This window comes from Buteo buteo, chromosome 9, assembly GCF_964188355.1.
Source record: "Buteo buteo chromosome 9, bButBut1.hap1.1, whole genome shotgun sequence".
Lineage (NCBI taxonomy): Eukaryota > Metazoa > Chordata > Aves > Accipitriformes > Accipitridae > Buteo > Buteo buteo.
Genome location: NC_134179.1, coordinates 34,984,629 through 35,011,220, shown reverse-complemented (window position 1 = coordinate 35,011,220; position 26,592 = coordinate 34,984,629). Strand labels below are relative to the sequence as shown.

The following is a 26,592-nucleotide window of genomic DNA, read 5'->3' as shown; positions in this document are numbered from 1 at the left end:
CCCACTTACAGCAGTCCTTTTGCATCTAAGGCATTAATCTAAGATGGCTAGTGCTGGTACAATAAAGACCACGATGTATACGACACAACAGAAGGGGAAAAAAAAAAAAAAAAGGAGAGAGGTACTGCATACTGAAAGAGACCAGAGGGACTGACAAAGTTCAGATGAAAATATAAATGCGAAAATACAGACACCCCCCCCCCAATACAGTTTTCATATACATACTGCAAGATATTGATTTAACCTCAGTATTCTATAGAAACCATAGTTAGTTATTCTTTCTTAACTGTCCTTAAAGGAATATGAGGTAGAAATTTTTATGTTTAACAATGCTGCTTGTTTTGATAGTACATACAGTGAAGCCACAGTATAAATTGTTAATTTTTCATTAAATAAGAATGGGCCTTGCTCTAGATGACATGTGAATTCACACAGAATTCATATTTTTGCTTTGCCTGAAGTTTTTGATGCAGAAATACTTCAAGAAAACACTATAACCCTTTACACAGGACAGTAGATGACATTCTTTCTGTGCTTTATCTATGAAATTTAGTTATTCTATTTTTTAGTCTAATTTATGAAACAGTTGAAATTTTCTTGTTAGAAACAGGTTGATATCTCTAAACCCCGAGGAAATAATCTGTTAAAAAACACGTACAAAGCGAGGTCCAAATAACTAGCACTTCAAAAACAGAGCCTATTTACTCCCCCTAGTGCCACATGCTGTCAACTACTTCAAATCTAATTGAGTTAGGAAGTATCTACTCATAAAATGGCATTCCAGTTGTCCAGGGAGGGTGACATAACTAGTTTGAACATGGTAGCATTCATTTCAGTACAGGCCAGCAACCCTAGTATACCCGCAAAGTTCAAGGAGACTTGTACAGATACTATGGAAGGCTTTGTCATCACATTTTGTTATTACTTTTAACTATGCTAACTGGGTTAAAACTACGATTGGTATGCCCAGCTGTATTATAACCATATTTTAATTTAATATAGCAATATCATCTAAATCAAAATACTACCAACATTAGTCTTTCACTTTTGCATTTTAGTCCAGAATCCTCTGTTTTTTCCACAACTGCAAGAACAACAGGTTTTTTTTGGTTTAACACTATTCTATAACAGATTTGTGCAAAGCAAAAATGTACCTATGCACTGCTAAAGGCTCATGGAGATGCTGTCTCTTGCTCCACCCCTGCCTTCAACCCACTGAAAACCTTCTGTTACTAAGAAAAGTAGATAAAACAGTGCAATCAGGACTGTTTTCCTACATATTTGTGTTCAGAGGTTCATTAACTTTTGTCATTAGGAAGGCACACAAGTTACAAATAAAGTTCCCCCCCCCGACTTGAACTTTCAGATATCTTTTGTAGTAAGGGGAAAGTCAAGCCATAGTATTTTGCCAAGTGGGGGGCATCCTTTATGTGTATGGCTATTTTAATGAGACTTGGAGAAAATTAATTGCCTTTGAAACTCAGACTCTCTGTCAAGCTGTTTGAAATGATCTAATGGGTTGCTAAATTAAGGGAGAAGTCTAAGATAGTACAGTGAAAAGACCTTGTCTCCTCAGAAAGCCAGGCTAAAGGGAGTAAACACAGAAAGTCACAGTGGAAAATACAGCTACCAGTCTTCAACAGAGCTGTACATTGTCAGTGAAAAGCCTTGAGAAAGTAATTGCCCAGGTAGGGAGCTGTTTTAAGACCAAAAGTCACTCTTTATTCAACGATCATCTTTTCAGTAGGTATATGTATCCAGTCAGTGAGGCTTTAACCAAATACCAACAAGTTTAAAACACAGATAGGCAAGAAGCACTAATAGTTTTTCCAAAGTTTTCCTTTTGATTTTTCATACATAAACAAAAAACCCCCAGAAGAATACTGGCAGAGTATCCAGCTGCATAGAGTCAACAGTCATCTAGAATATGGAGAAAAAGCTTACACCACACAACCAGATCAAAAGAACTGATATGAGCTTGAAGAAAGCAGCCTTACAACCATGTTACTGATGATATACTTGTAGGGAAAAGAGAATGTTCCCAACATCGCACCAGAGAAACCTTTCTTCAGAGAACAAATTCACAGTCAACAGGTTCCAATGAAAAGCATTGGTTTTGATAAAAAATTTTTTATGGGATTAAAATATTTCTATTTTCTCCGCTGTGATTTGATTTATTATTGAATAAAATTTGGGTCAAGTTACTGAATATACTCATTAGAACCTGCCCACTAATTTATTAGTGGACTAGTTAGATGGAGGAAGCATCGATATAATCTCCCTTCAGGTTTTTAATGTTCATTCACCCCTATTAAAAAAGTAGTCGGGTTTTTTCCTCCCAATTATGGTCTGTATAGCAGACAATATTACATAGATATGCAAAATGCAAAACAACTACTCTGCTTCTCAGGTAGCTCAAGAAACATTCCAGATGACTAATCTTAAATTCAGAATCAGCGTTTATGTTCTCTGGCTAACAAGGAAGACTTACCAATTTAAAATATTTACGTTATCCTAATAGCCTTATAGTACATGCAGCTTATTCAAACTACTCATGTCAAGCAAAAATAGCAAAACTATGCCTCCAAAAAGCCTCATCTCTCCTTAACTACAAAAAGTCAAAAACATCACAACAAAAAAACCCAAACAAACCAAATAATCAGCTGCATACAAACAACATTGATTTCTACCCAGTGTCAAATGCTTAAAAATCATAACTAAAGCTCAGCGAAAGCCGTCTCTCCTACTTATACCCTAAGACAGCATTACTTTAACAGATGTGCAATTTTGTAATCCATCTACAAGGCCTTTTCTCAGGCACATTTAAAGAGTAAGTGTTAAAAAGATACCCTCTTTCACACCATTTCCTTTCATGTTTTGTTTCTGAAACTCTTGAAAGTTATGAAAAGGGTAGGTTAAAAAAAACAAACCCTAAATCAAACAAAAAAACCAAAAAACCTTTTACTTGACAGGAAAACGTGTATCCTTCCTTGGGGAAGGATGCAAAAACATTGATTACACTGTAAGAAAGGCCTATATACATCATGTCCAATTCAAAAGAAAAAGAGCTATGTCTGTTAGAAACAAAACAAATCATAAAAGTGAACCTACTTATAAAACTATATGGTAGATTTGACTGCCTAAATGCAGTACGCAACAAAACACAACAAATATACACTGCTGAAAGTTTGGCCACAAAGCTCATATAAACAACGTACCTTTACAGGAATATCATCCTCCTGATTTGCAGTTTCTGCAGTAAAGACATACGATATTTCTTTATGAGATGTTGTCTGCCTGCAAATGGCACATTTAATTGAGCTCCGGCGGGTGCCAACGCTGTACTGTTCTATGATGATAGCTATACACTCATTACAAAAACAATGTCCACATGTCAGCACCGCCCACTATGCAAGGAATTGAAAAAAAATACAACACAGTATCAGTTTTGGATCAATGCAAAAGAAAACAGTGTAGTAGTACATGATAAATTACATTTTTACAGAAACATTACTTTATTTTCATGAAACTCATCAGATTAAAATTGAAGAATTTTAGAATTTTTAGCACTCCAGCTGCTAAAAAGCCTGGATTTCAAAGTTTTCCAGCACAGAAAGATTCACGATCCACAGAAGTTATCTGCATTTATTGTTAATTTTTTGCATTTTCCCAGTTTTAAACTTGAGGAAAGACCGTAGAGTCTTTCATTTCTACGAACGATGATTCTTAATGCATAGGTTAAGTACACAGATGAAGTATTTACACCATTTTTAAAAAAGATTACACAAATGTTTGTATTGGCCTTCTGTAGAAGTCTTTATACATTCATACTAGATCAGTCTTTATTAATAAAGTCCTAAAGAAAGCACTTTAATTTTTACCTATTTTTAAGTCCTAGACACGATCTTTGGATTTAAGAGGAAAGAAGATTTTGAACAGAGAGGCTTAATCTGTTTTTGACAGAAATGCCTTAGAAATGAAAGATTTCATTACAGAAGCTGTACTTCCTTTGCGGGCCTAGAACATCTACGTGTCAGCTGTGACCTTCCATAACGGAGGAGTAATTTGTAAACCAGGGGTTTTGCACCTAGAAATAGTGTCTTACTCTGTACTAGTCTGTTCCATAAGGCCATTTTAAGTGGAAAAAATAAAACAGTTTTCATGGGTGCAAGAAGCAGAGGGAATTGACTAAACAACTGATTATCAAGCAAAAAGATCTTCTAGGCTTTGTAAGGTTCTTTCAATCATGCAGAAACAGGATGCAAAGCATTTTAAAAGTTCCTTATTTTTCCTTTCAGTGAGCTCCTCCAGCTCCGAGATGAAGCATAATGGCAGTTAACAGGGCAAACAACTGTTCTGTGTAAAAACCTTTATCTCCCTTGGAGGAAGAGCAGAGAGGGCATTTTGGAAACATAGCAGGACACCAGTTTGTGCTTACACATGTCTATAAACCTAACAGAGGCTAAACCACCTTAAAATAGCTACCCTAAAAAAAAAAGCCAATTTAGTGACTGTACAGGTGTCCTTACATGTTTTTACATAATGCATGGTAAGTAAAGTATAGACTATAGCTTTGTACTTTATGATATAGATCAATTTTGATTAAATCTCCATTGAATTTCAGCTCCTGCAGTTCAGCAGGTAAGTGGTAGGGAAAGAAATCCAGATTGCCAGTCCTCATTTTATTGGTTTTTGCTACTGTTTAAGTGGCTAATATCCATTTTTTTGAAGTCTACATGAAAAAAAATACCATCAAGAGCAGCGGTTACAGTAAAATACAATAGTATACTATAGAAGCTTATCTATTTCTTCATTCTATTAGCTTATAAACAGCAAAGAAGTTTTTCTGACAAAATTATGAAAGGAAAACTTCAGAGTTATAAAACCATCAGCAACACACATTTTTGGAACACTTTTGTTGAAACACTTAAGCACTGATGTCAACAGCTAAAGGCAGTAGAGGCGCTTGCATCTGAGCAAGATGTTATTTCAGGGGAGAAGCTGGATGGTACATTACAGGAAAGGGCTTATTTCCCCTGTTTTAATACAATGTTCATTTAAAATCAGACATTGAAAATTTGACACACAGCTGACTCAGATCTAAGTAAAGACATTCTAAAAACAAAGCCCGCTGGCTAAATATCTTACCTGTTTTCCTAGTTGACGTGCACAGATTGGACATGGTTCTGGGTTAACTCCCCCAGTAGTTTTATCCTGAGACTATAAAGTAGAAGAAAAAATAAACTTTGTGTTTCAAGAAATAAAAAGTTATTCTATATTTGAAACAAGCTTCTAGAAAAAAAATGAATAATGAAGTCCTTAAAAAAAACCTGTGTGAGCAAATTAAAAAACATCATTCATGAAAAAATAAGCCTATCTTGAGGAGTTAAAAAACCCCCCTTATTTATGATAAGTAAAAGGAGCACTATTTATATTGCAGTCCTTTGGATAGCATCTGCATCTCTACTACAGCTTTGAAAAATCCTGGTAAAATACAAGCTTCAAACAAGAAACTCCTCATATTTTCTATCAGCTTCACATTGTTCTGGAAACACTTAAATATACTCAATCATGCTTAACTATGCTTACTTAAGGATAATTGTACTTATGTGAACACTGTAATTGAAATAATGTAACATACATGGGGTTCGTCTGGGTTTTTTTTTATATTTATTTATCCCCAGACCTGCTTGTCCTTCCATTTAAGAAGGTAAGCTCTTCGTGAAATAGCAAGGGTACATGGAGAGGTACATAATTTTACAAGGCTTCTACTAAACATGGCCCAGTTAGTTTTAAAGAAAGTTTTAACCATCTAAAACTAGTTCATAGTTTTATAACTGTGTAATTTAACAAATAGACAAAACATATCATGTAATAAGTAACTTCATGGCTATGCAGTAACACAAAGAACAACCCACTGAATTTCAATGTCTAATGAATCTTTACAGAAAATATGTTTTCTTTAAAATATAAGTTTTAAATAAAAAAATAGTATGTTTCTTCCACTAGGTAAAGAGTACATCACTTCTGTAAAGACCAAGGAACCGTAAACCTTACTTTCTCCAGATTAGTGAGATACAGAAGTTGTCCTAATTTCTTCTGAAGCTGTGATTTGGCAACAGCCTTGTCATTCAAAAGTTTCACTCGATTTTGCTCCACCTATGGAAACAGTATTAAACACATTAAAAAAGGGGAAAAAAATAGTTAAGTTTTACAATATGGCTTAAATTCTTTTTTTTGGCAAAATTCAACTGAATAGTTCACTGGGGACAGACAGAAGAACAGGTCACGCTGTAAATTTAAGATGCACTTTACCCCAAGGAAAACTGATTATCTATTCCTTTGCTGTACCCAATATGAACACAGTACTGTGAATGGGCTGAGACCCAGGAGGTATACAAACTTGCATTTTATTGTTTTATTTGCAATATTGGTTCTTTCCAGAGACAAAACCAATTTAAAATAATTTTTTAAAGTTACTTAGAAATTTCATTCAATTTGTCACCTATCTTCTTACAGCCAAATAGATCCTAGACTCTACTGCTGGTTCCAAAAGCAATGTGTAAGAAACAATACTTTCTTTGTACTTAGAAGCTTTCACTTTTCATTTAACCCACACAAAGATAGAAATATCAAGCTGACTCCTTGTTAGATTAATTATAGTTGGTAGTGGTGTAGTTATTAGTACTGCAGAAGAGGCAAGCACCTGAAGGATGACAGCCAAAGTAATGGGCGTTTCTTTTATGGTTGCAAATACATACATAAATCTTAGGCTTTGTTAAATGTTTGTAAAGTGAAGTGCTCCATTTTAAAAATTGCTTTAATACACAGATGAAATATCTACTCCCCTACAGAAAGAGAAAAAGCACTTTTATCTAACACTGAATCTCAGTGAAGAAAGCAAAAAATGTTTCTATTGATAACATATTTCTATTGGTGAAAAAAATAAGAGGTTAAATCAACCCAGCATTTTCTCTATGTTCATGAACAGAAAGTGGCTCAGAAATTCCAAGATACTGTAAAAAGATTTATCTTTGAGGTTTTCACTGCTGTTTTTTAGGTCCTCGTGGAAAGTTGCAATATGGGTGAGAAATCAGGTCAACTTAATTTTCCACCAGCTTGGAAAACTGGGCAATTGTGGAGAAAGGTCCCAGAGACATTCACCTGCTGCTGGAAGGACAGCAGTCTTTTGGAAGAATGACACTTACAGTCAGAAGGCTGACAAAAATGTATCAAAATAAGAGTTCAAGCTTAAAAAGGCCCATACACTGAATGTAGATATAGTACAGAAACTCTTTACTCCACCAAGGCTTTCTGAAATGGAAACAGAGGCATACTATAGACCTTATACATAGATCTAGATACAGATTTTATTTTTGTAGGAGGTAGGTTCTTTAAGGGAAAAATCCATTTCTTTCCTGCCAAGTACTTTACCTCATGCGGTTCTATGATGTGGAGAACTGGTGGATTTGGTTTTGGCTCATCAGGGTGACGCACTCTCAGCCGTTCTGTAGCCATTGCCAATTCATCAATAGCAGACACGTGATCCCTAAGTACCATCCAATATTCATGAAGTAACTGTAAGAAAAACCCAAACATATCAGTAGCAGAACTGAGTTGAAGTCCCTTTATATAACTCTGCCATACAATGTATAATGTGAAAATCTTTCTGGAGTAAGGGATAATATTTCTTCAGAGTAATTCAGGTACCACGACAACAAATTAGAAAGGAAAACAAACAGTCTAGATATCATCTCAACTGCTTTCTTTTCCAGCCTCTCTTTATGAACAAGTATAAACAGCTGTGTCTCATTTCTTCTACAACTATTACTATTACAATAACTAATGCAACTAAAAGTTCAGAAACAAAATGCCTTGCAAGACTAAGCAAATGCTGAATAAAATAAGGAAAAATGATTAAGCAATTTTAAACAGCTAGCTATTATACTACTAAGACTGCTTCTTAAAGATGAAGTATGTTTTAAAGAATCATTAACAGTTTAAGTGGTCTTGATGAAGGCACAGACAAGCACAAGGCGAAAATAACATCAGATTCAATTCTCCCAAGAAAAAGGAAATTCTGGTTTTCTACAAAAGAAATGGCTACAACTGGAAGTATACTATACATATAAACTAGTATTATTTTTAAATTACTGATAATACTGTAAAATATTTCTTCCTGAGCTTTCCACTAGTTATGTATTTTATAAAAAAAAATCTTCCATGATCTTACTGAAATTCTAAGACCTTTTGCAAACACCAAAAATTTGTTTGTTGATTTCTGATTTTTCAATTGTAAATGTACTTTAAACACTCAGTTGCTGGGGGGGGCATGCTCATTGTTTGGGGCTTTTCTTTTAGCTCAAGAAAGACTACAAAGCATTTGTTTTGAGCTATGCATATACTACAATCTTAAAATTACTATGTATTAAACCTGGCATACAGGGTAAGGACAGAGAATAAGCTGAAAGGAGCTTACTCCTCCCAAACTAAAGTAAACTAAGGGAGAAACTAAGCTAAAATTACTTTTGCTAAAAAAAAAAAAAAAAAGAAAAAAAAAGGCAGCTTGTTTTAGATTTAAGGGTTATTTTACAGAGTATCATCCCTGTAGCTCAATGTAGATTTGAGCAGTATGGACAACTGAACCAGTATTTCCAAATCACAACAGATGGAATCATAACAGCACTATTTTCATTCTCATTGGCATATTAGTCCCACCTTTTGTTTCCTAAAGTAAAAGGATATGAAGAGACTGTTCCCTTCTTGCAGAAGAAAATCCCCAACACATAGCAATGCCTTGGTAACTGGTTACCTTATGTCCTCCTCCTTTTGTGAACTGCTACAAGCCGAGGACATAAAATAATGAAGCATGAGAACAGCCAGGGTCATTATTCTCCAATCAGCATTTTGGTACCATAAGCAAGCGACCTGACTTCGTGAGAGCAGCACAACTTTATTAGGTGTTTAATAACTTTAACTATCAGATACCTAAATGCTGACTGAGATGTCATATTGTTTAAAAAGGTTTTGCACTGTGTTACAATGCAACCTAGTAATTTTTTTTAAGGCAGCTCCAGATTAACACTCACTCCTAATTAGCGCTACCAATTTCAGGAAAGTAGGTGATCAGTAACCAAGTTTGCTGAAAAAAGAAGACAGACTGAATTCCATTAGTTAATCTAAGATACATAAAATAAATTGTTCTCTCGAGTATCTTCTCTTCCTCTATGGGCTAAAGCTAATAACAAATATTTAAATTCCTGGATAGCATACTTCTGCAAGAACTATCTTTGATTTTTCAAAACCTCCTAGGATAAAGCAAGTTAAGTGACAATTTCCTAGAATCATAAGGCAGCAGCTTGGGAGAAAGATCACGGGGTGAAAACCATTCAAGGAACCAGAATTTTCTCTGATGTCAGACCACAAAAAAAAACCCCAAACCCCAAAAAAGAGAGTGAACAAAAGAGTCAATAGACCTGGCACTACTGTACCACGTGTGTTCTACTGAAGCTGAAGTCTATGTTAATTAAAAATGAGAAAGAGAAGCATTCAAGAGAAAACACTTTTGATTACACTTAAGCTGTAAGACAGGATGAAACCCTTCTCCATCACTGGTATGTACTCACTGCAAGGAAACACAGACACACAAGGATGCATAAGGAAAGCCACAGTATACTCCTGCAGGTCTCTGATCCAAACAACATTAGACTGATTATTTCAGGTTACATTGTGTAGTAAACAAGATCCAGGAAATAGAGCAATACTGAAAGGACATCGGTAGCTAGCACAAGACTGAAGGTAAACTGAATTACAGAATGGACCAACACTCGATTTGCTGAGTCTGGCTACATTCTGATTTAACTAACAGGCAAACACATTTAATTATATCTGTATACTGTCATAACAGATGCAATTACATTGCTTACTAATTTGCTTAGTAACCAGTATAGCTTTTAGAGACTCTTAAATCATATATAAACCATTTTAAATCAAATCCTGTAATAAACACTACAAAAAAGTTTTGTGCAGGCAAACCCTCATTTCAGGAATACAACTTAGATTTGTTCATATTCACCTTAAATTTGTTTATATTGCAGTAAATGGACTACACAACTGTTTCATCACCATCTCATTTACTGTACCTTATATTCCTTTTTCCATGCTTCAAAGAGTTCCAGAAATATGCTGCCTTCTTCAGTTAGCTTAACATCCATTCGGTGAGCTTTGGCAAAGGAGAGAATAGCTTTCAAGGCACGTTCAGTTTCACTGGTCGCCCACAGTCCTCTACTTGTGGTGGGCAAACGGTCATCAACAAGCCCTTCTTCATCTTCTATCATCTCTTCAAATATTGCCATTTGGCCTTTAACACTTCAAAACAAACCCAACATGATACTTATCACTGATTTTGTACTTCCACATCCATTTCTACTTATTCACCATATATTTCAGCCTCCTAATATTTGACTAAAAAATAAAGCAAACCAAACAAATATAACAGCTGTTCTATTACTTGATATCCCAAAAGCTTGCTTTGAACACAGTGACCTCAGTACCAGCAGTGAAATCACTGTACAGGTCATTTTGTCAGCTCAAAATTAGTGATAGCTTTTGTAAAGGCTTATGCATCTTTATTATCTTTCAGTAGTTATTAATGATTAATATCACAGTCATTTTAAAAAATTGCAATTCTGACTTCTTAAATCAGCAAGAGTTGCAGTTAAAATCTGACAAAAAATTTGCTGTGTATTGCATTATTTAAAAACACTACAGCTTCCCAGTTCCCTCCTTGATAAACAATGCTAATTCAGAAACACGCTAACATTTCCTAATGATTCCAGCAATCATTAGGTAACAGAGCTCCCACTGGTAAAGACTTTTCAAAATGTCTTCTCAGTGACCTCATTTTTTAATCCAATTTTGACATTGCAAGGGATATAAAAGTAAAAGAGAAAGCATGAAGAGGGCATACTTCTCTCACACCATGTGCTGGTACAACCCTTCTTTCAGCTCACAGCTGCATTTATGTCTGAAATCTCTCTCATTGTAGCTTTAGTCAAATTTTATTACATTATGAATTATACAGAATTAAAAAAATAAATCTATGAACAAATACGGTTATTATACCACTCAACTGGACTGCAAATAAATATTTGCACAAACAGGAATATGTGTTTAATTAGCATACTTGTATTTATACACACACTTTCTGAACACTTCAACACTTCATTTCAAATGCATGGTCATATTATAGCAGCTTAAGAAAAAGTAGCATGTATTCATTCCTTGTACATAACTTTTTCAAATGAAATTTACATAGAAAATGAAACTTGAGTAATAAAATTGCTATCAAGGCCACTAGCAAGAAGTTGCTGTAATTTGTTCATAAAGTTATTTCAGAAACCTTAAAGTAGAAAATATAAAAAATCCATCTTTCACTTTTTTTAATAGTGAGAAGTTTATAAAGCTATGAACTTACGTATGAGAAAAGAGCTTCGACTCGTATTCTGTGAACAACTCATCAGCCTTACAAAAGACACAGCTGCAATACAAAAAGATTGGTTTCTGATGAATTTTGAGTGTTCCTGTTTTCAAAATAATTCCTGTAATTCCCTATTCCAACACATACAACCACGCAAAGTGCTTAAAGAAAAGAACAATTTAAGTCTTATGTACAGTTGATATAATAAATGACAGGAAAAGATTTTATAAGAATTAACCCAATGATTCTAACAAATGGATCTGTGATACCCGTGTACATACAAACCCCGAGTACAGAATAAACACTTTTATCTCTTCTTATTTCAAATGAAGGAAAATTTAATAATACACTTTAAAAGCATATTTTCTACTTTCAAGACATACTTGTTAAGTGGAAGTCTAACAGGTCGCAAATGGCAGAGAGTGGCAGCCTCAATAACCTGCTTAGAGGGAGGGCCTTCTAAGTTTTTCACTGCTTCTCTTACAATCTTCTGGAACTTCTTCACTTCCTCCAGCTGGGTTGTGAGCAGGTATTGAAGGCCTCTGCAGTCACGGAACCTGATTTAAAGAAAAAGGGAATTAACTGCATGCTGAATCACTGAATCCAAACCTCATTTAGTATTTTGAAGTAGAAGAGAAACAGCTAAATAGCAATCTAGGACAACATACGAAGTTCATATCATAAGCAAATGCTTATTAGTACTACATGCAATGCTGTCAGAAATCATTCCGTTGTATCCCCTGAGATGATGCCTGGTATTTGTAAAACAGAAAGACTCTTTCCAAGACTCGAGAGATGCGACCAAATATTAGTAGTCAACACCAATCTGCAACATTCTGGTTCACAATGCAAATCTACTAAAGGTAAACAACTGCACATACTTATAATCTTATTTGCATCTGTTGGCCTACAAACTGATTTTCAATGCAGCTGTGCAATTCACTGCAGACACACACACCCATCACAAAAATAAACTGCATTTTGCAAGTTAGGTTTCAAAGTTAAAATTATTAAATGGACATGAACTATTTTCCTAAAACCCAGCTGTCTTTATTGATTGGAGTGAGAACATGAACACCAGTTAAGCACTTCCCATATTGCATTCCTCCTGTGAGCAGAGAGTGCACCATTCATACAAGGTCTGGCATTCATGTTCAAGACAGTATTACAAGACTGTGGTTCTACCCCATATAGAAAATTTGATCCAAAACATCCCTTTTGTAAAGTGTGGAGAGAAAAGCACAAGTTTAACAACACTACTAAAGTTTGGCATTTATCATGACCTACTTAAGCAATATGTATTTTAAAATAAAACAGATGAGTTTGCCTAACCAGGTAGTCTGAAAATACACGTAAGTTGCAATCACAAGTCTGTTGTTAATACTACCAGTTGCCACATATTCCAGATTTATAAAAATCTCCCACATTATACCCTGGATTAACCATCTCTAATATTGAACTAGAGATTAGCACTTGTTGCTTCTACCATTGACCAATAATACTTCATAAGACACTGTTTTTTAAAGTTTTTATTGCATATGCTAAAATAAATTTAAAAAGAAGTTTTATCCCTGTATTATAAAAGAAACAGTTGAGTTGCAGATAGCTTTTCCAAAGTTATAAAACCTGTAAGCAGCAGTAATTTAAAAAGATACTTCCTAAACAGCTAATTTCAAGAAAAAAAAATAATCAATTTTTTCCAGTATAACACGGGCAAGCACATAGATAGATGCATAGGCATATGAGCTCAGCATGAACATGCAAACAATCCTTTCCTCAAATTTATTTTGACCAGAATGAGATGCTATCATTGTCAGATAACACTTAACCATGAAACATTCATATCCAGACTTACAGACTCGTTGAGGTTGGAAGGGGCCTCTGGAGATTGTCTTGTCCAGCCCCACCTTGCTCAAGCAGGGTCACCTAGAGCTGGGTTGCCCAGGACCATGCCCAGATGGCTTTTGAGTATCTCCAAGGATGGAGACTCCACAACCTCTCTGGGCAGCCTGTGCGGTCATGCTCACAGTAAAAAAAGTGTTTCCTGATGTTCAGAGGGAACCCCCTGTGTTTCAGTTAGTGCCCACTGCCTCTTGCGCTGTCACTGAGCACTGCTAAAAAGAGCCTGGCTCTACTTTTTTGCACTGTCCCTTTAGGTATTTATATACATTGAGAAGATCCCCCCTGAACTGCTGAACAGTCCCAGCTCTCTCAGCCTCTCCTTATATGAGAGATGCTCCAATCCTTTCATCATCTACTTGGCCCTTTGTTGGACTCTCTCCATTATGTCCATCTCGCTCTTGTACTGGAGAGCCCAGAACTGGACACAAAGTACTCCAGGTCTGGCCTCACCAGCGCTGAGTAGACAAAAAGGATCACCTCCCTCAACCTGCTAACAATAATTTGTCTAATGCAGTCCAGGATACCATTAGCCTTCTTTGCTGCAAGGGCACATAAATGGCTTTTGGTCAACTTGGCATCCATCGGAACCCCCAAGGTCCTTTTCTGCGAAGTTACTTTCCAGCTGGGTGGCCCAATATCTGGTATGAACAGACAGAATTTCCTTCTTCCTTCTCAGCATAATTCTGAGTTTTGAAAAAAGAAGAGGTGCAGTTTTGTAACTTTATTTAGATTATTTAATAGAATTATGTTAGGTACTGAAAAGTAAAAGATATGCTTATTTCCAGCAAGGGCAAGGAATTGCCACCTTTTGGGATCACAATAACAGAGTAGTCATAGTGGAGGATATGTCTTTACATATTTAATTAAAAAATGTGCATATTTTAAGTGTTTAATTAAATTAAATTTATATACACATTAAATATTTATATACATATGTATATGCATTTATATACATATATTTATAACAAAAAATATGTATTTAACTGAAACATGATTCGGAAAGACTGTATTGAACAGCATAAGGATTGTTCACACATCTGAGAAAACTGCCCGACATTAAACTGTGAGACTATTCTCCTTCCTGTGTCTCCCTTTTCTGCAATGAACTTACAGAGCTGGAGCACAAAATGCACACGAGGAGGCTGGGAGAAAAAGGGTTTATTCAGCCTTAAAATGAGATCACTCAGGGGAAACCTTACTGCTTTCTACATTTACCTGGAAGGTACAGAAAAGACTGAGCTGAACTTTTCTCAAAGGCACATGGTGGAAGGACAAGATACAATGGACACAAGATGCAATACATGGAAATATTAACTAGATAGAAGGATTTTTAATTTTTTTTTTTTCCCACCAAGTGGGTCAAATATTGGAACAGGCTTCACATAGAGACTATGAAATCTCCCTCCTTGGAGATACCCTACACTTAACAGGACAAATCCCTGTGTAACTTGATCAGGCTGAATCTCTGAGCATGGGCCTCGATCTACAAGTTGGGGGCTGGTCTAGGTGACCTCCAGATGTCCCTTCCAATCCATTATTCTGTAACTGCCCAAGACAACAGTGGTACTGTTGTCTCTAACATGAAAGCAAACCATTTTTTTTTCTCAGAAAAACAGTGATGCTATTTTATGCTGTTACACAAGGATTTTCTGATATTGTCTAATTTCCATTTAAGCAAGTCATTTTCTTTCAGAGGTTACTCAATTGTAATGCAATAAACTTTGCATCTTTCTTGCTCAGCAGTTTCATGAGTACAGAAGACTGTAAAACCACAGTAGATAATACAAAGGAACATTTAAAAGAATGCTTGTCTAGGAGAAAACTAATTCTCCTGCTTTTCTTTCCAAGCCTTCTTATCTAGCTATGCTTTTTGGAGGACTGTTTTTGAAACTTAATTGCAGCCCAGATGCTCTGAAGCAAAAATGCTTGCTATTTAATTGCAACTGTTAGCACAAACTGGTAAGAGGACTTGAGCAAAATTAACTGTATTCATTAGCCTGTTTTAGCTATTCTCTTACTTCTCTGCCATGGAGAGTTTATTAGTCTGCTGTTTGTAGTTGCAGGTTATTTCGTTTTGCACACGTTGAGCAAGCTCCTCATCAATGGCATACTGTATTGCTGTCTGGATGACATCCAACCACCAAGGAGAACCTGAATGTATCTGTATGCAAAAGAACAGATTTATCCATGAACATTCAACAAACAACCAATTTACTCATTGCAGCAGAGGCTTATAACTGCTCTTTAGGCCACACTCAAACACAGGCTGGTAAATTCCATGGCAAGTGGAAGATGAGAGTATGCTTAAAAGATGATCCCCTTTCTGTATAAGTGAATACATGATTAAAATTTTCTACATTCCCATCTACTTTCACACCTTAAAATTACTTCAGCAGAGCTAGATTCACCAAGGCCATGTACATAGAAGAGCCATGTAGAGATAGTGTAATCTTTCTCTCTCAAAGAGAAATGAAAGGATCATTTAATCAGAGAAAGCAAGGTCTCTGTGAAATTAATAGAGCAACACTGAAGTGACTTTATAATTTTAAAAGGTGAAAGAAGATGCAGAAGTTTACTTCCTCATGTCCCATTTGCCCCCATTTGTGTACTATTATGCAAGTGACAAAGAGCATTTCAACTCAGGTGTTCATCAATTCATTAAGGGTTTGCACATTTCCATGAAACCTGAGTTGTCATATTGACTAAACACAATTAAGCCTTAAGCACAATGACTAAATGCATGTCAAGGAACAGTTCCTTTGAAAGTAACTGAAATACCAGCTGATACATCACAGAACCGTTTCAAGGCCAAAATCTGTAACTTATTTACCTAAATTACAGGTGAAGCAACTCATTTACCTAAACTAGAGGTGAAGCACAGTTAAGATAAAAATAAAGCACAGTGTTAAACTTTACTAGAATCGTCACACCACGTACTTCTGCTTTTAGTCATCTGTTCATCAAGTACTGTGTGCCCCTCTATGCAGGAAACACAGAATAAATATGTTTTGGAGCTGTGTGTGTGTGTGCACACACACACGCTGCTTAAGTCCCATTCCAAACAGGCCTTCAAAGAACTGTTAGAGATAAACAGCTAGAGTTCAGGATAAACAGATGAAAATAATATTAAAAAAACCCCTCAGAATTCAGAGGCTAAATGTGTAAGAGGTACCTGCCTTTCTCTGGAGCTCCCGAATGGTCTGAAGAACTGGCTGTAAGGCCTGATGGGCTTCTGCAACTTCTGCATTGGATTTACTCATATAATGCTGTCGAAGTTGTTCTGCCTGTATGGAAATAAGAGCTTAAATTATGCACAAATCATATTTATGAGGGATAATTGAAAATGTAAAAACTCCCCAGCTACCACAATGTTTAGCTGTCTAAAGGTTAGCTACCTACATGATACCCACTTTCATTTGTAAGCAACATCTAGCATTAATTTTTTCTTCTAGAATCTAGCATTTATTAGTGAGCCCAAAAAACATTTGAGAAGACAAATGACTACAAAGATGCTAACTATGCAATTTTGCTTTTGGACAAGCCCAAACAACACAATAGGAATACAATGCATTACAAAAAGGAACTGGAATTTAACTCATAATTTTTACTTCTCTGTAGATTAAAATATATTGTGTTGAATAAGCAAACAATAAAAAGATCCTAGAACAATCTGAGAACAGGACAATTTAACTTACACATAAAACATATCCATAAAAGTAACAAAAAAGGTTTAAATTTTGTTATTTTTAGGTGCATCAGATATTTTTTCATAAAAATTACTTGACAGTGAAAACCCCTCTTGGTATGCAGGTGTCTCCACAATATAATCAGTACCAGTTTATTTGATATTTTAAAAACTGATGAACAAGTAACTTACATTTCTTACAAGTAACATGTACACACATACGTATCTTTCACCATTACATTCTGATTTCAGTAGGTATCTTTATTTTGTGCATTTTAGGGTGTGTTTAAGTCTTTCTTTTCTTTGCTACTGTCAAGATCATTATATTGTTGTTACAGATGGAGCTCAGTTTACCCGGAGTGGACAGCACTCTCAGGTATTTGGATGAGCTACTGGCAAAAGATAGCTACAAAAAACAATCTCTGCTTCACATTCGTAAGTAAAATACAAATTTCTCAATCCTTTTCTTTACAATAATGTCAGGAGGTGATACAAAAAGATTGCTAGAGTTACAGGTCAATAAAAAAGGTAGTATTTCTATGAAGGCAGGTAGAAACTCCTTTAAATATTTAAGGAGCAAGTCTCATTAAAACAGAAAAAATGCTACCTATGCATAGAATCTGCATAAAAGTGATAAAATACCACAAGATATCCAAATAATAAGACAGATACTGATCACTACCACATAACTGGAGAGGCTGAAAGGATAGGGCTTGGAGAAGAGAGGCTTAGAGGGTACAAAATAGCAGCCTTCCAGCAGCCAGAAGGAAATCACCAAGAACTGGGAGCCAGGCACTTTACTGAAGTACATGGCAAGTGAACAAGGGACAATGGCTATAAATTGGCATGGGAGGTTCTATGTGATTTCCCCCCCCCCCTCCCCCAATGTGAGGATTATGAAGTATTGGAACAGGTTGCTTAGATAAGTTGTGAAATCTCTTTCCTTGGAGGTTTTAACAGCCTAATTGGATAAAGCCCTGAGCTACCTGGTCAGAAATCAGTGTTGACCCTGCTTGGAGGGAGAAGTTCAGCTAGAGACCTCCCAACGTCCTTTCCAACCCAAATGCCACAATAACGACTATCTTTTGCAAATGTGGACCATATGTCCACTACGAGTAACCAGTGGGGAACACTGATCACAGCTGTTTTACCAGATATTTCCCCAGTTAAGATTAAGGGTATAGTTAAACAGGCTTATGCACACAGAAGTAACACACAGTTACTTTCTCGTCTAGCCGAAGATGGTCAACCTTTCCAGATGTTTAGGCAGTACAAGAGTGACAAAGGTGAACCAGTTGCTGTAGGGCATTGCAAATACAATACAAGTAATACAGGGAGAGTGTGGACAGATGCCACTGGCAAACTTCAGGCTCTGAAGAGATCAAAGAAGATATCAGTACCACACACAGGACCAAAAAGAGAGGTAGAAAAACAGCTTCAAGGTGCAACTGAGAAGATGCATTAGACAGTAGTAGCTTATATTTACTAGGAGATGGAGAAGCATTTTGGAATGGACACCTATGCAAGAAAGATAAACTTCACCTAGAGAACACTATCTGCAGTTAAAATGAGAAAAGCTGAAGAAAATGTGAGGAAACAAAGGACTCAAAAGAATTCAGGATGATGCATTCTTTATCAGTAACATCTATGTAAGTTAATTCCACAAGAACATTGTGGGGGTGGGGAAATCACATTTTAGAGATAAAAATTATTAAAACTTCCATAAAACACACTCACAACAAAAGAGATCACCAAGCATTCAGAACAGCAGCATTTTACCGGATGTTTCTGCTCTTGTCTCACACACTAAACAACTCTTGATTTTACTAACCTGAAAGGAAATGTACGTTGTTAACTTGAAAGCTATTTAGTCATATTTCTTTAGAGAAAATATTGAAGGATAAAAAATAAAAAGGTGCTTTTCAAAATATGTTTTATATAAAAGTGAACAATGTTTACCTCTTCTGCAAGTCGGCTATCACGCAAAGTTGGGGGAATTCCTGGGTGCTTTGCCGACAACAATTCCATCAAATTGTGTGTAGAATGAAGTCTCTAAATATACACAAAGTCAACAGCAATCATGAAAACATACATTACAACATTTGTGACAGGAAAAGCTTCAACAGCAATGAAAGCTTACAGCAAGAAATCAGTATTCATTTAAAACTAATTGTATCTTTTTCTCTGTTAATCTGGAAGCATCTTATAAAGAAAATAAACATTCTTTCCCTCATTTTACTGGGGTAGGAAATGAAACATTAAAAAGACCTTCTTCAACACCTCAAAAGCAAATCAGCAGGCAAGCTTGATACCAAGTCATCGGATTCTGTCCCATACTCACCCTGCTAATTAAAACAGCCCTTGACTATTATGCAAAACAAATTATCTCAGAGCACATTCTTTAATAAATATCTTTCAGAATATTATAAGGAGACAATTCACTTAGTTTATCTAAAGCAAAACAAAGTATAAGGAAAACAGCTCCCAAGAGCTTCTATCATTTTTCATATTTGTCACTTTTCTGAAATAAAAGATGACTGAATAAAGCATGACCTTTTTGTTTATCTTTTAGGGAAAATAAACATGATTGTTAATATAAGGCAACTCTGTTCCTCTTCCCTAGGTTCACCCTATTTATCCCAAACCAGACCCCTAGTATTATGCTGTCTGCATATGTCCCATGAACTCCTACTAATTATCTCCACTATCATGAACTTGTGCCCTTCTCACCTCCTGGATTCACTACACCTTGCCCTATTACTATCTCAGCCACTGAAGAGCACTGGCCAGGAGCAGTTTGCCATTATCTTAAAGAGCTAAACCTACACAACTGAGAAGTATCCAACAGAAGTTGAGTTTTATTACACAAAGGCAATATTAGGCATTGTACACTTTAAGAAAAAAAAGCTTTATTGGATTGCATAATCCAGCAAAACAGCTTCATTAACAACCTTGTTATGAGTAGCTTAAGTTTATGCTGATACGGCTATGCTAAGTGAAAAATGCCTCTGGGAAGACACAAAAGAGAAGGAAGGATCAAAGCAGCACAATGGAGCCATCAGATGACCACATGCAAGATAATCAAACAATAACTTGCTTAGCAAAGCAAGCAAAGTAAAGAAATAGACAACTGATCACTTCTTATTTATCCATCATTAACATTTTAAATATCATCTTATACTTAAGAGAATTTTGGTCAATTTAGAACTGGTATTTCTTGAAGAAATATAACAATGTTACTTAGAGAACCATTCCTTTTTTACCAGGAAAATATATTCATATTTTTAATATAATATTGCCTGAAGACAAAATTCACTTTGATTCTTTTCCATGTTTTGATGCCCTTTCAGAGAACATCATCTGCAGTGCATCAATTTTATTATTCTCTATCATTTGGCACGTTAATATCATGCTCAATGCAAACCCAGCATCCTGTATTCACAGGATGCAATATAGTACTATTATGTGAGCAGTCACAGCCATATACAGAAGTCTAGGAACTGAGCTTGTTAAGTTTATTGCAGAACAGCAGGTGGAGATCATACACTGCTTCTGGGATAATATGAAGACTCACAAGCAAAAGTTTTTATAAATACAGTAGCTTTTAAAGAAAAAAAAGGAAACATGAAGGTCACTGGACAGATTCCTATGCAGAGATTGTGATAATGACAACAGGCTGAAAAAGTCATTCAGCACACCACTGGGAGGAAGAAAAGAGTGACCTGTTAAATTAAATCTAAAGTATTCCAGTTCTTAACTACGTCTCTACATTTGAATGCTCACTCACTTGCAAGGAATCTGTTTTGAGCTTTTCTTTGTGCTCTTCAGATGATCGCAACACTTCTCTGTACAGCTCTGCAGCCAATGCATATTCTCCTGAATTAAAAAAGAGTAATAAAAACATACACATATTGTGTTGGTTTTTAAATATACAAGCAGCCACGACTGGCCATCACTTGTAACGTACTAAGATGTTTTCAGAGAGGCTGTATCTGCTTGTCTTCAAGCAAATCTTCCCTATTCAGTCTGCCCCCCTTCCCCCCCCAAAAAACCCCAAACTGGTAAAAGACAGAGTATTATATTTTACAAAGACTAAAGCAGTTTCCAAATTAAATATCTTGTGACTGGCAAGATCTGTAGACTTCTTGATCTTAAAATAATGTATTCACAGTTGCCTAAGTCCAAAGTATCTCACATGTTGCACTAAAAAAAAAAAATAAATCTACAACTCACTGCAGTGATGCATTGCTAAGTTTGTACTGCAAATACATTATTCATTGTTCCAGTGAGTGTTCCAATGAAAGTTGTGTCATACTTCAGAAATTATTAAATACATGCAGGGAGTATAACTACTGATGTAAGCTGCTAACGTTACAATCACTTCTCAGAAAATAGATTATATAAATTAAAAAAGAAATACAAAATTGAAGTTGCATATGGAAAAGCAGAAAAAAATATTTTTTTTTTCCTCAACTGATGGAAATTTATTTAGCCAGTAATAGTCTTAGAAGACTCCTAAAACATGGAGAAGTACCAGGACATGAAATGTATGAAGACAGATAACAGAGTAAAACAAAAATCATCTTCCTACATACCTGGAAGTATAACAACCCTATTTCAACAAGATTTGTTGCTTCTTACATTGAAATAGTTGCCAGTTGTAAGGTGTAGTCCTGCAATATACTATTGCCATTACTAGTAACAGGCTGAAAGCTATGTGCTGAATTTGCAAGGCCTCAACCTTAAGGCTTGTCAGGCCTCCTTTGAATTTTTCTTGACCTGCCTGGACCTTTTACTTGGCTTAGCCGTGACAGCAATTTCTCTGATTCACTAGGTATCTATAGCTAATTTTTATTTTTTTTAAGCTTTTGTTTATCTTTGTGTGGTACAATCACAGCTTTATATGGATAGCAGAAACAAGCAGTTATTCCATGTAGAATGAGATATTTACAACTAACACAATGATGTATTGTAGAGAAATACAGGCCTAGTAACAATAGCAGAGGCCTTGAAAAGTACAGATATAGGATGCAGTGTAGAGTACAGCCATGGGATGCTAAGAGATGGTGCACAGGTTTGGTAGTGAAAAAGGAAGCCATGGCTATAAACAACTCACCCACAGTCAAAGAAATGCAGACCTACAGCTGGACAAAACTGGTTTTAGGGGCAAAGAGAACAAAGAAATAGTATGTAACATTCATAAAAGGCATCATGTACACTAAATTTGGAGTTAACATGGCGCTGCAGACCAATGAAGAAAGAGAAAGGTGTAAAAAGTGTGCTAGCAAATGTAAAAGTTACCCTAATCGGATCCTTCAGTGAGAAAGAAGAAACCATCAACACAAACATCTTATTCCTCCTGACAAAGAAGTCCAGGTGGTGACAACTAGCCTTAGCACTGCCACCACCAGTATGAAAGCACTGACCTCAGGACCCAGAAGGGCAGTAGAAAGGTGAGCACAAAAGCAGGACAAGCAGTAGAAACAAGTAAAGTGGTTATTATTCTTTTCTCACTTGTAACAATTAGATCTGGATTAATAACAATTAGACCTGTAAGATTTCAATTATACTAACAATAAATTCATGGCTTTACTTATAAGGTGCACTTCCTCCTTGCTGATAAAGATGACTGAGTGTAACAGTAATGCTGGGGAGGTGGGGGAAGTTACAGACTAGAACTCTGCCTTGGTCCTGCTTTTGTTTCTCACCAGATGCATTTTTCATCAATCTGCTTTTCAAAAAAGGCCAGACTTAATTTTTGCTACTAGTGGATTTTGGAAGTATTTAATCTGTACAGCAATCTTTTTAAGCACTTAATTCTATCTGAAAAGCTTGATCTCCATCCTGCAGTCGTAACAAAGTATTTCAAACCTACTAACTACAGACTATAGAATCTGAATGTAGTCTTTCTGTAAGGCAAGTAACAAAACATGCAGTTTGCTTGTTCTCTTTGAAGGAAGACTTTAGCATGAGCTGGAAACATTCAAGCAGTTTGTCAACTTTAGAAGACTTATTACTTGGCAAAGAGGCATTTTTTTCACATTCATGACCAGGTAACTTTAATTTATTTTGTTTAGTCGAACATTCAAGATTAATATAATTATTTTTCTTTCCCATTTGAAGCTTTTCTTCCTCCTAATTCAGACAAAATCTACATTGACAGAGCTCTATAGCAGGCAGCAGCAAAGAGATTCCATAGTCAGCAGAGCAGTTTGCATGGCAGGGGGCACAAAGGAAGCCCAGAAAGCACTACTGATAAAACAAAAGCAGGTTAAGTACAATTACACAAGTATGACTTCTTTTATCCTCCCAGTACACATAGATGGTAGAATCAAGAAAGAATGTGAAAAAAAAAAAAAGCCAGAAATACTTAGAGACATCTCAACAATGCACCAATTACACCTATTCTTTTCTCCCTCATCTAGAATGCATATTGGTTTTTGTTACAAATGGTTACAAGCCTCTCTAGTTTCCCAGGATTTCACTATGTCTTTTTCCCTGAATTAAAAAAAATCACTGTTTTTACATGGTATCAGCTAAACCATAATTAGCCTACTAAAGGGGGTAAAGAATATGCTACAGTCATCCAGCCTTACCTTTAATGATATGGATACCAGCTAAGCCATTAAGAGCACACACCAACTGTCGGTGAGCTTCCTCACACTCTGTTCGACATTTCTTCTGCAGAGATGTTAACAGCTCCTCCATGGTCATGGTGCTGAAATGGAAACCAAATCGCTCAAATTTGAAACAAAACCACAATACTAGAGAAGTAAAACTGTCATTCTGTGTAGCATGAAAGATTGTTACATGCATCCAACACACTGTGCAAATGTTTATTCGAGATTTATTTACGTATTAAAAACCACCCTAGTTGTCAGCTTTTCTTCCAGCTAGAGCTTTATCCTAACTTGAGTAGGTCAAGAGGTTGACATCTCCTAAAAATAGAAATAAGTAAGAACCAAGAGGAAAATTAGAACTACGTAAAACAATGCTTCACACGGCAAAATACTTTGCTCTTTCTGTAACAGCAGTGAACTGGAAACAAGCAAAAATAGACCTCATTTTGCTAGAAGCTGTTCAAATGAAAACAGCTGAGAGACTACATTTCTCCCCTCTGCTACCAATCTAAACATGCAAAACATGAGGTGTCAAGGCAAAGAGGAAAATGTGTGAAAAGAGAACAGTGAAGATTAGCAAGTATCATGTTAAACTTCCTTTTATACATTTGGGTATAGCATCTGTAATTCATGAGAGGAATTTAGTCAGAAGAGAATCAGCTTATAAAAATACAGGAAATGAAGATGTAAGAGGGAGAAGCAAGAACAAACATGAGAAAGAGAAAGAAAGAAGCATGAAAGAGCTTGGAGTAAGGCTAAGGGACAAAGAATCCAGGCAGGAAGAAGACTGATGTGAAGAGACCAGAGAGTAAACTGCCACAACAGTCTTCAACAGCTGATCTGAGGCTGCTTCTATGACCAACTGCTGCTGTGAGACCAGACACTACTCCCCTCCCCAAAACTCTGCTCCTCAGCCTCATTCATCTTCAGAAGAAGCATTTACTATTTGGTATTTAGTGCTGTGGAGTAGAGTAAGAGGTGACATAACTCCTGAGCAATCAGGGCCCAAGGTATGCTGGAAGCGTATCCTTGAGTAGGCCTTTATTTTACCCTCCTTGACACACTTCCATTTGCAGAAACTGTTCCTTGAGTTTACACTACAGTGTTACACTAGAGCAGGCTTAAATCAATATAATCACTATTTATAATTAGCTGAATTCTGCAGAGGTATTGGCAAATACACATAGCACCTGCTGCTCATGCTCTGATACTTCTACCACTACTACTTACCTTTCATTTTCAAAACCATCAGCAGTTTCAAGAAAAATTATAAAAGCAAAAGGATGTACATATAAAGTATGCAATTTGATACATAGCCCGAGACTACCAATTAAGACAAAAAGGAGTGGTTTTTTACTCAGTTTAACTAGGGGAGCCTAGAAAACTCCCTTTTGAGGGTTATATTTTTGCTGAGTAGATGTTCTCATTTACTGCCTTCACTACACAGGTGGGGGAAAAAGTCATCTATCATAGAATATGCTGCAAACTCAGCTTTCTTGTTTCACACCAGTTTTCTTGTTTCACGCCAGCTTTTCTTATCCATATGCTCCAGCATCAACTTTCTTGTTTCAGTAAATTTCTCTTATTCATCAAAGTTCCTAGCACTGAATTTCTTCATTGTTCTCCTACATATAACCAAAGCCAGGAGCCAAATCTTCTCTCTGTTCTGGAAATGTCCACTACTGCAGTCAAGCTCGGTTCACAAAAAAGATATGTAAATAGTACTGTGAAACAACTTTTCTTTGTACATATATATGATTTTAAGAAAGATTTAATTTTCATTGCTAGTTTTTCCACCACAGTTACTATACAGCTGTCACTCTGCAACCATTCCACCAAAATCAACACAGTACTAAGCTGTCCCCAGCATACTCAGCTCAGTTTACAAGTTTCACTTTTACTCCACTGGTTCATTTTAATGCAAATAATCTTGTATGGGCTGGTGGGAATATTGATCTCTCCCATGTTTGAGTCCTTGCTTCCACACTAGCAGACTGTTAGACAGAAAGTGCAGCATCACAGTGCCTACTATTATTGGTCCCTGCTGAAGTGGGCGCAGTCAGCTACAGCTGCTTAGGCACCATAGGTGGAGGCCTGCATGAAAAAGGGGAAGGAGTAGGACACAAAACTTCATAAAAGGATAGAAAGAGACTGAACAGAACTGATGTGTTAAAAGTTCAAGTTCTTCCCTACCTGTAGTTTAGAAAAGAAACAACACAGACAGTGCTCTGAGAGCCTGGAATGGAAATACCCTGTTCTTTCACAACGCCCTTCTGACTGAAAAAGTAGCAGCTACATTTCACAGAGTGGTAGCAACATGCTTTTGGTCTAACAAAGGCTGAGACCAAACTGGTATTTTCAGGGCACTTGTGAGGAAGATGATCTTGAAAGCATGGAAAAAAGAGCGGGGGGGGGGAGCATTTGAACAACTTTCAGGTTTGGATCTACATTTACAAATTCTGCAACCTCACATTAACAATGTTTTCTTTGAATTAAAGAATTATTCCATTCTGTTTATTCATTTTGTTCATTGTTCTCATTTATGAACATGAGTTTTGTAAGAGACAAAAGAAAACCAGTGGGCTTATTTAAAACTGAAAAGAACCTGGTTTGTTTCACACTCAGTCTGTCACCTGCAACACCCTAGTATCCATCAGCATCGTAAGGTTAAAGTGTTACTGCACAAACATCTGCCTCTCAGTATGGTGTTCTTTAACACAAGAATTACACTAAATAGCCTACTGCATCCTATTCAATTTCTGAGGTCAGATAACTTGGTGTGACATAGTTGCACATTTAACTAACGAAGCTTAAAATTAGGCTTGTTTGAGAACTGTACAAGATCTTGCACCATTAGGGACAATTAAGAGTTTTGCTTTGGATAAAGCAAACCATTTAGGAAATGA

At 36.2% G+C, this 26,592-nt stretch overlaps 1 protein-coding gene across 7 annotated transcripts in view; it reads right to left on the bottom strand.

Annotated features, from left to right (window-relative positions):
* Positions 1–26,592, bottom strand: part of SHPRH (SNF2 histone linker PHD RING helicase) — a 73,708-nt gene that overhangs the window by 26,180 nt on the left and 20,936 nt on the right. For 5 of the 7 annotated variants that reach the window (XR_012651682.1, XR_012651680.1, XR_012651681.1 and 2 more), the window contains exons 14-25: positions 23,663–23,784; positions 20,854–20,942; positions 19,026–19,118; positions 16,558–16,665; positions 15,400–15,542; positions 11,863–12,036; positions 11,477–11,539; positions 10,143–10,368; positions 7,435–7,578; positions 6,058–6,159; positions 5,149–5,220; positions 3,219–3,407 (exon numbers count right to left, since the gene is read on the bottom strand). Coding sequence is in view for 2 of the 7 variants with exons in the window: in XM_075036036.1 (XP_074892137.1) it covers positions 3,219–3,407; positions 5,149–5,220; positions 6,058–6,159; positions 7,435–7,578; positions 10,143–10,368; positions 11,477–11,539; positions 11,863–12,036; positions 15,400–15,542; positions 16,558–16,665; positions 19,026–19,118; positions 20,854–20,942; positions 23,663–23,784 (1,525 nt within the window). In the remaining 5 variants the exon portion in view is untranslated. The remainder of the gene's footprint in view (positions 1–3,218; positions 3,408–5,148; positions 5,221–6,057; positions 6,160–7,434; positions 7,579–10,142; positions 10,369–11,476; positions 11,540–11,862; positions 12,037–15,399; positions 15,543–16,557; positions 16,666–19,025; positions 19,119–20,853; positions 20,943–23,662; positions 23,785–26,592) is intronic. The other 2 variants (XR_012651683.1, XR_012651684.1) reach the window with 1 other exon arrangement.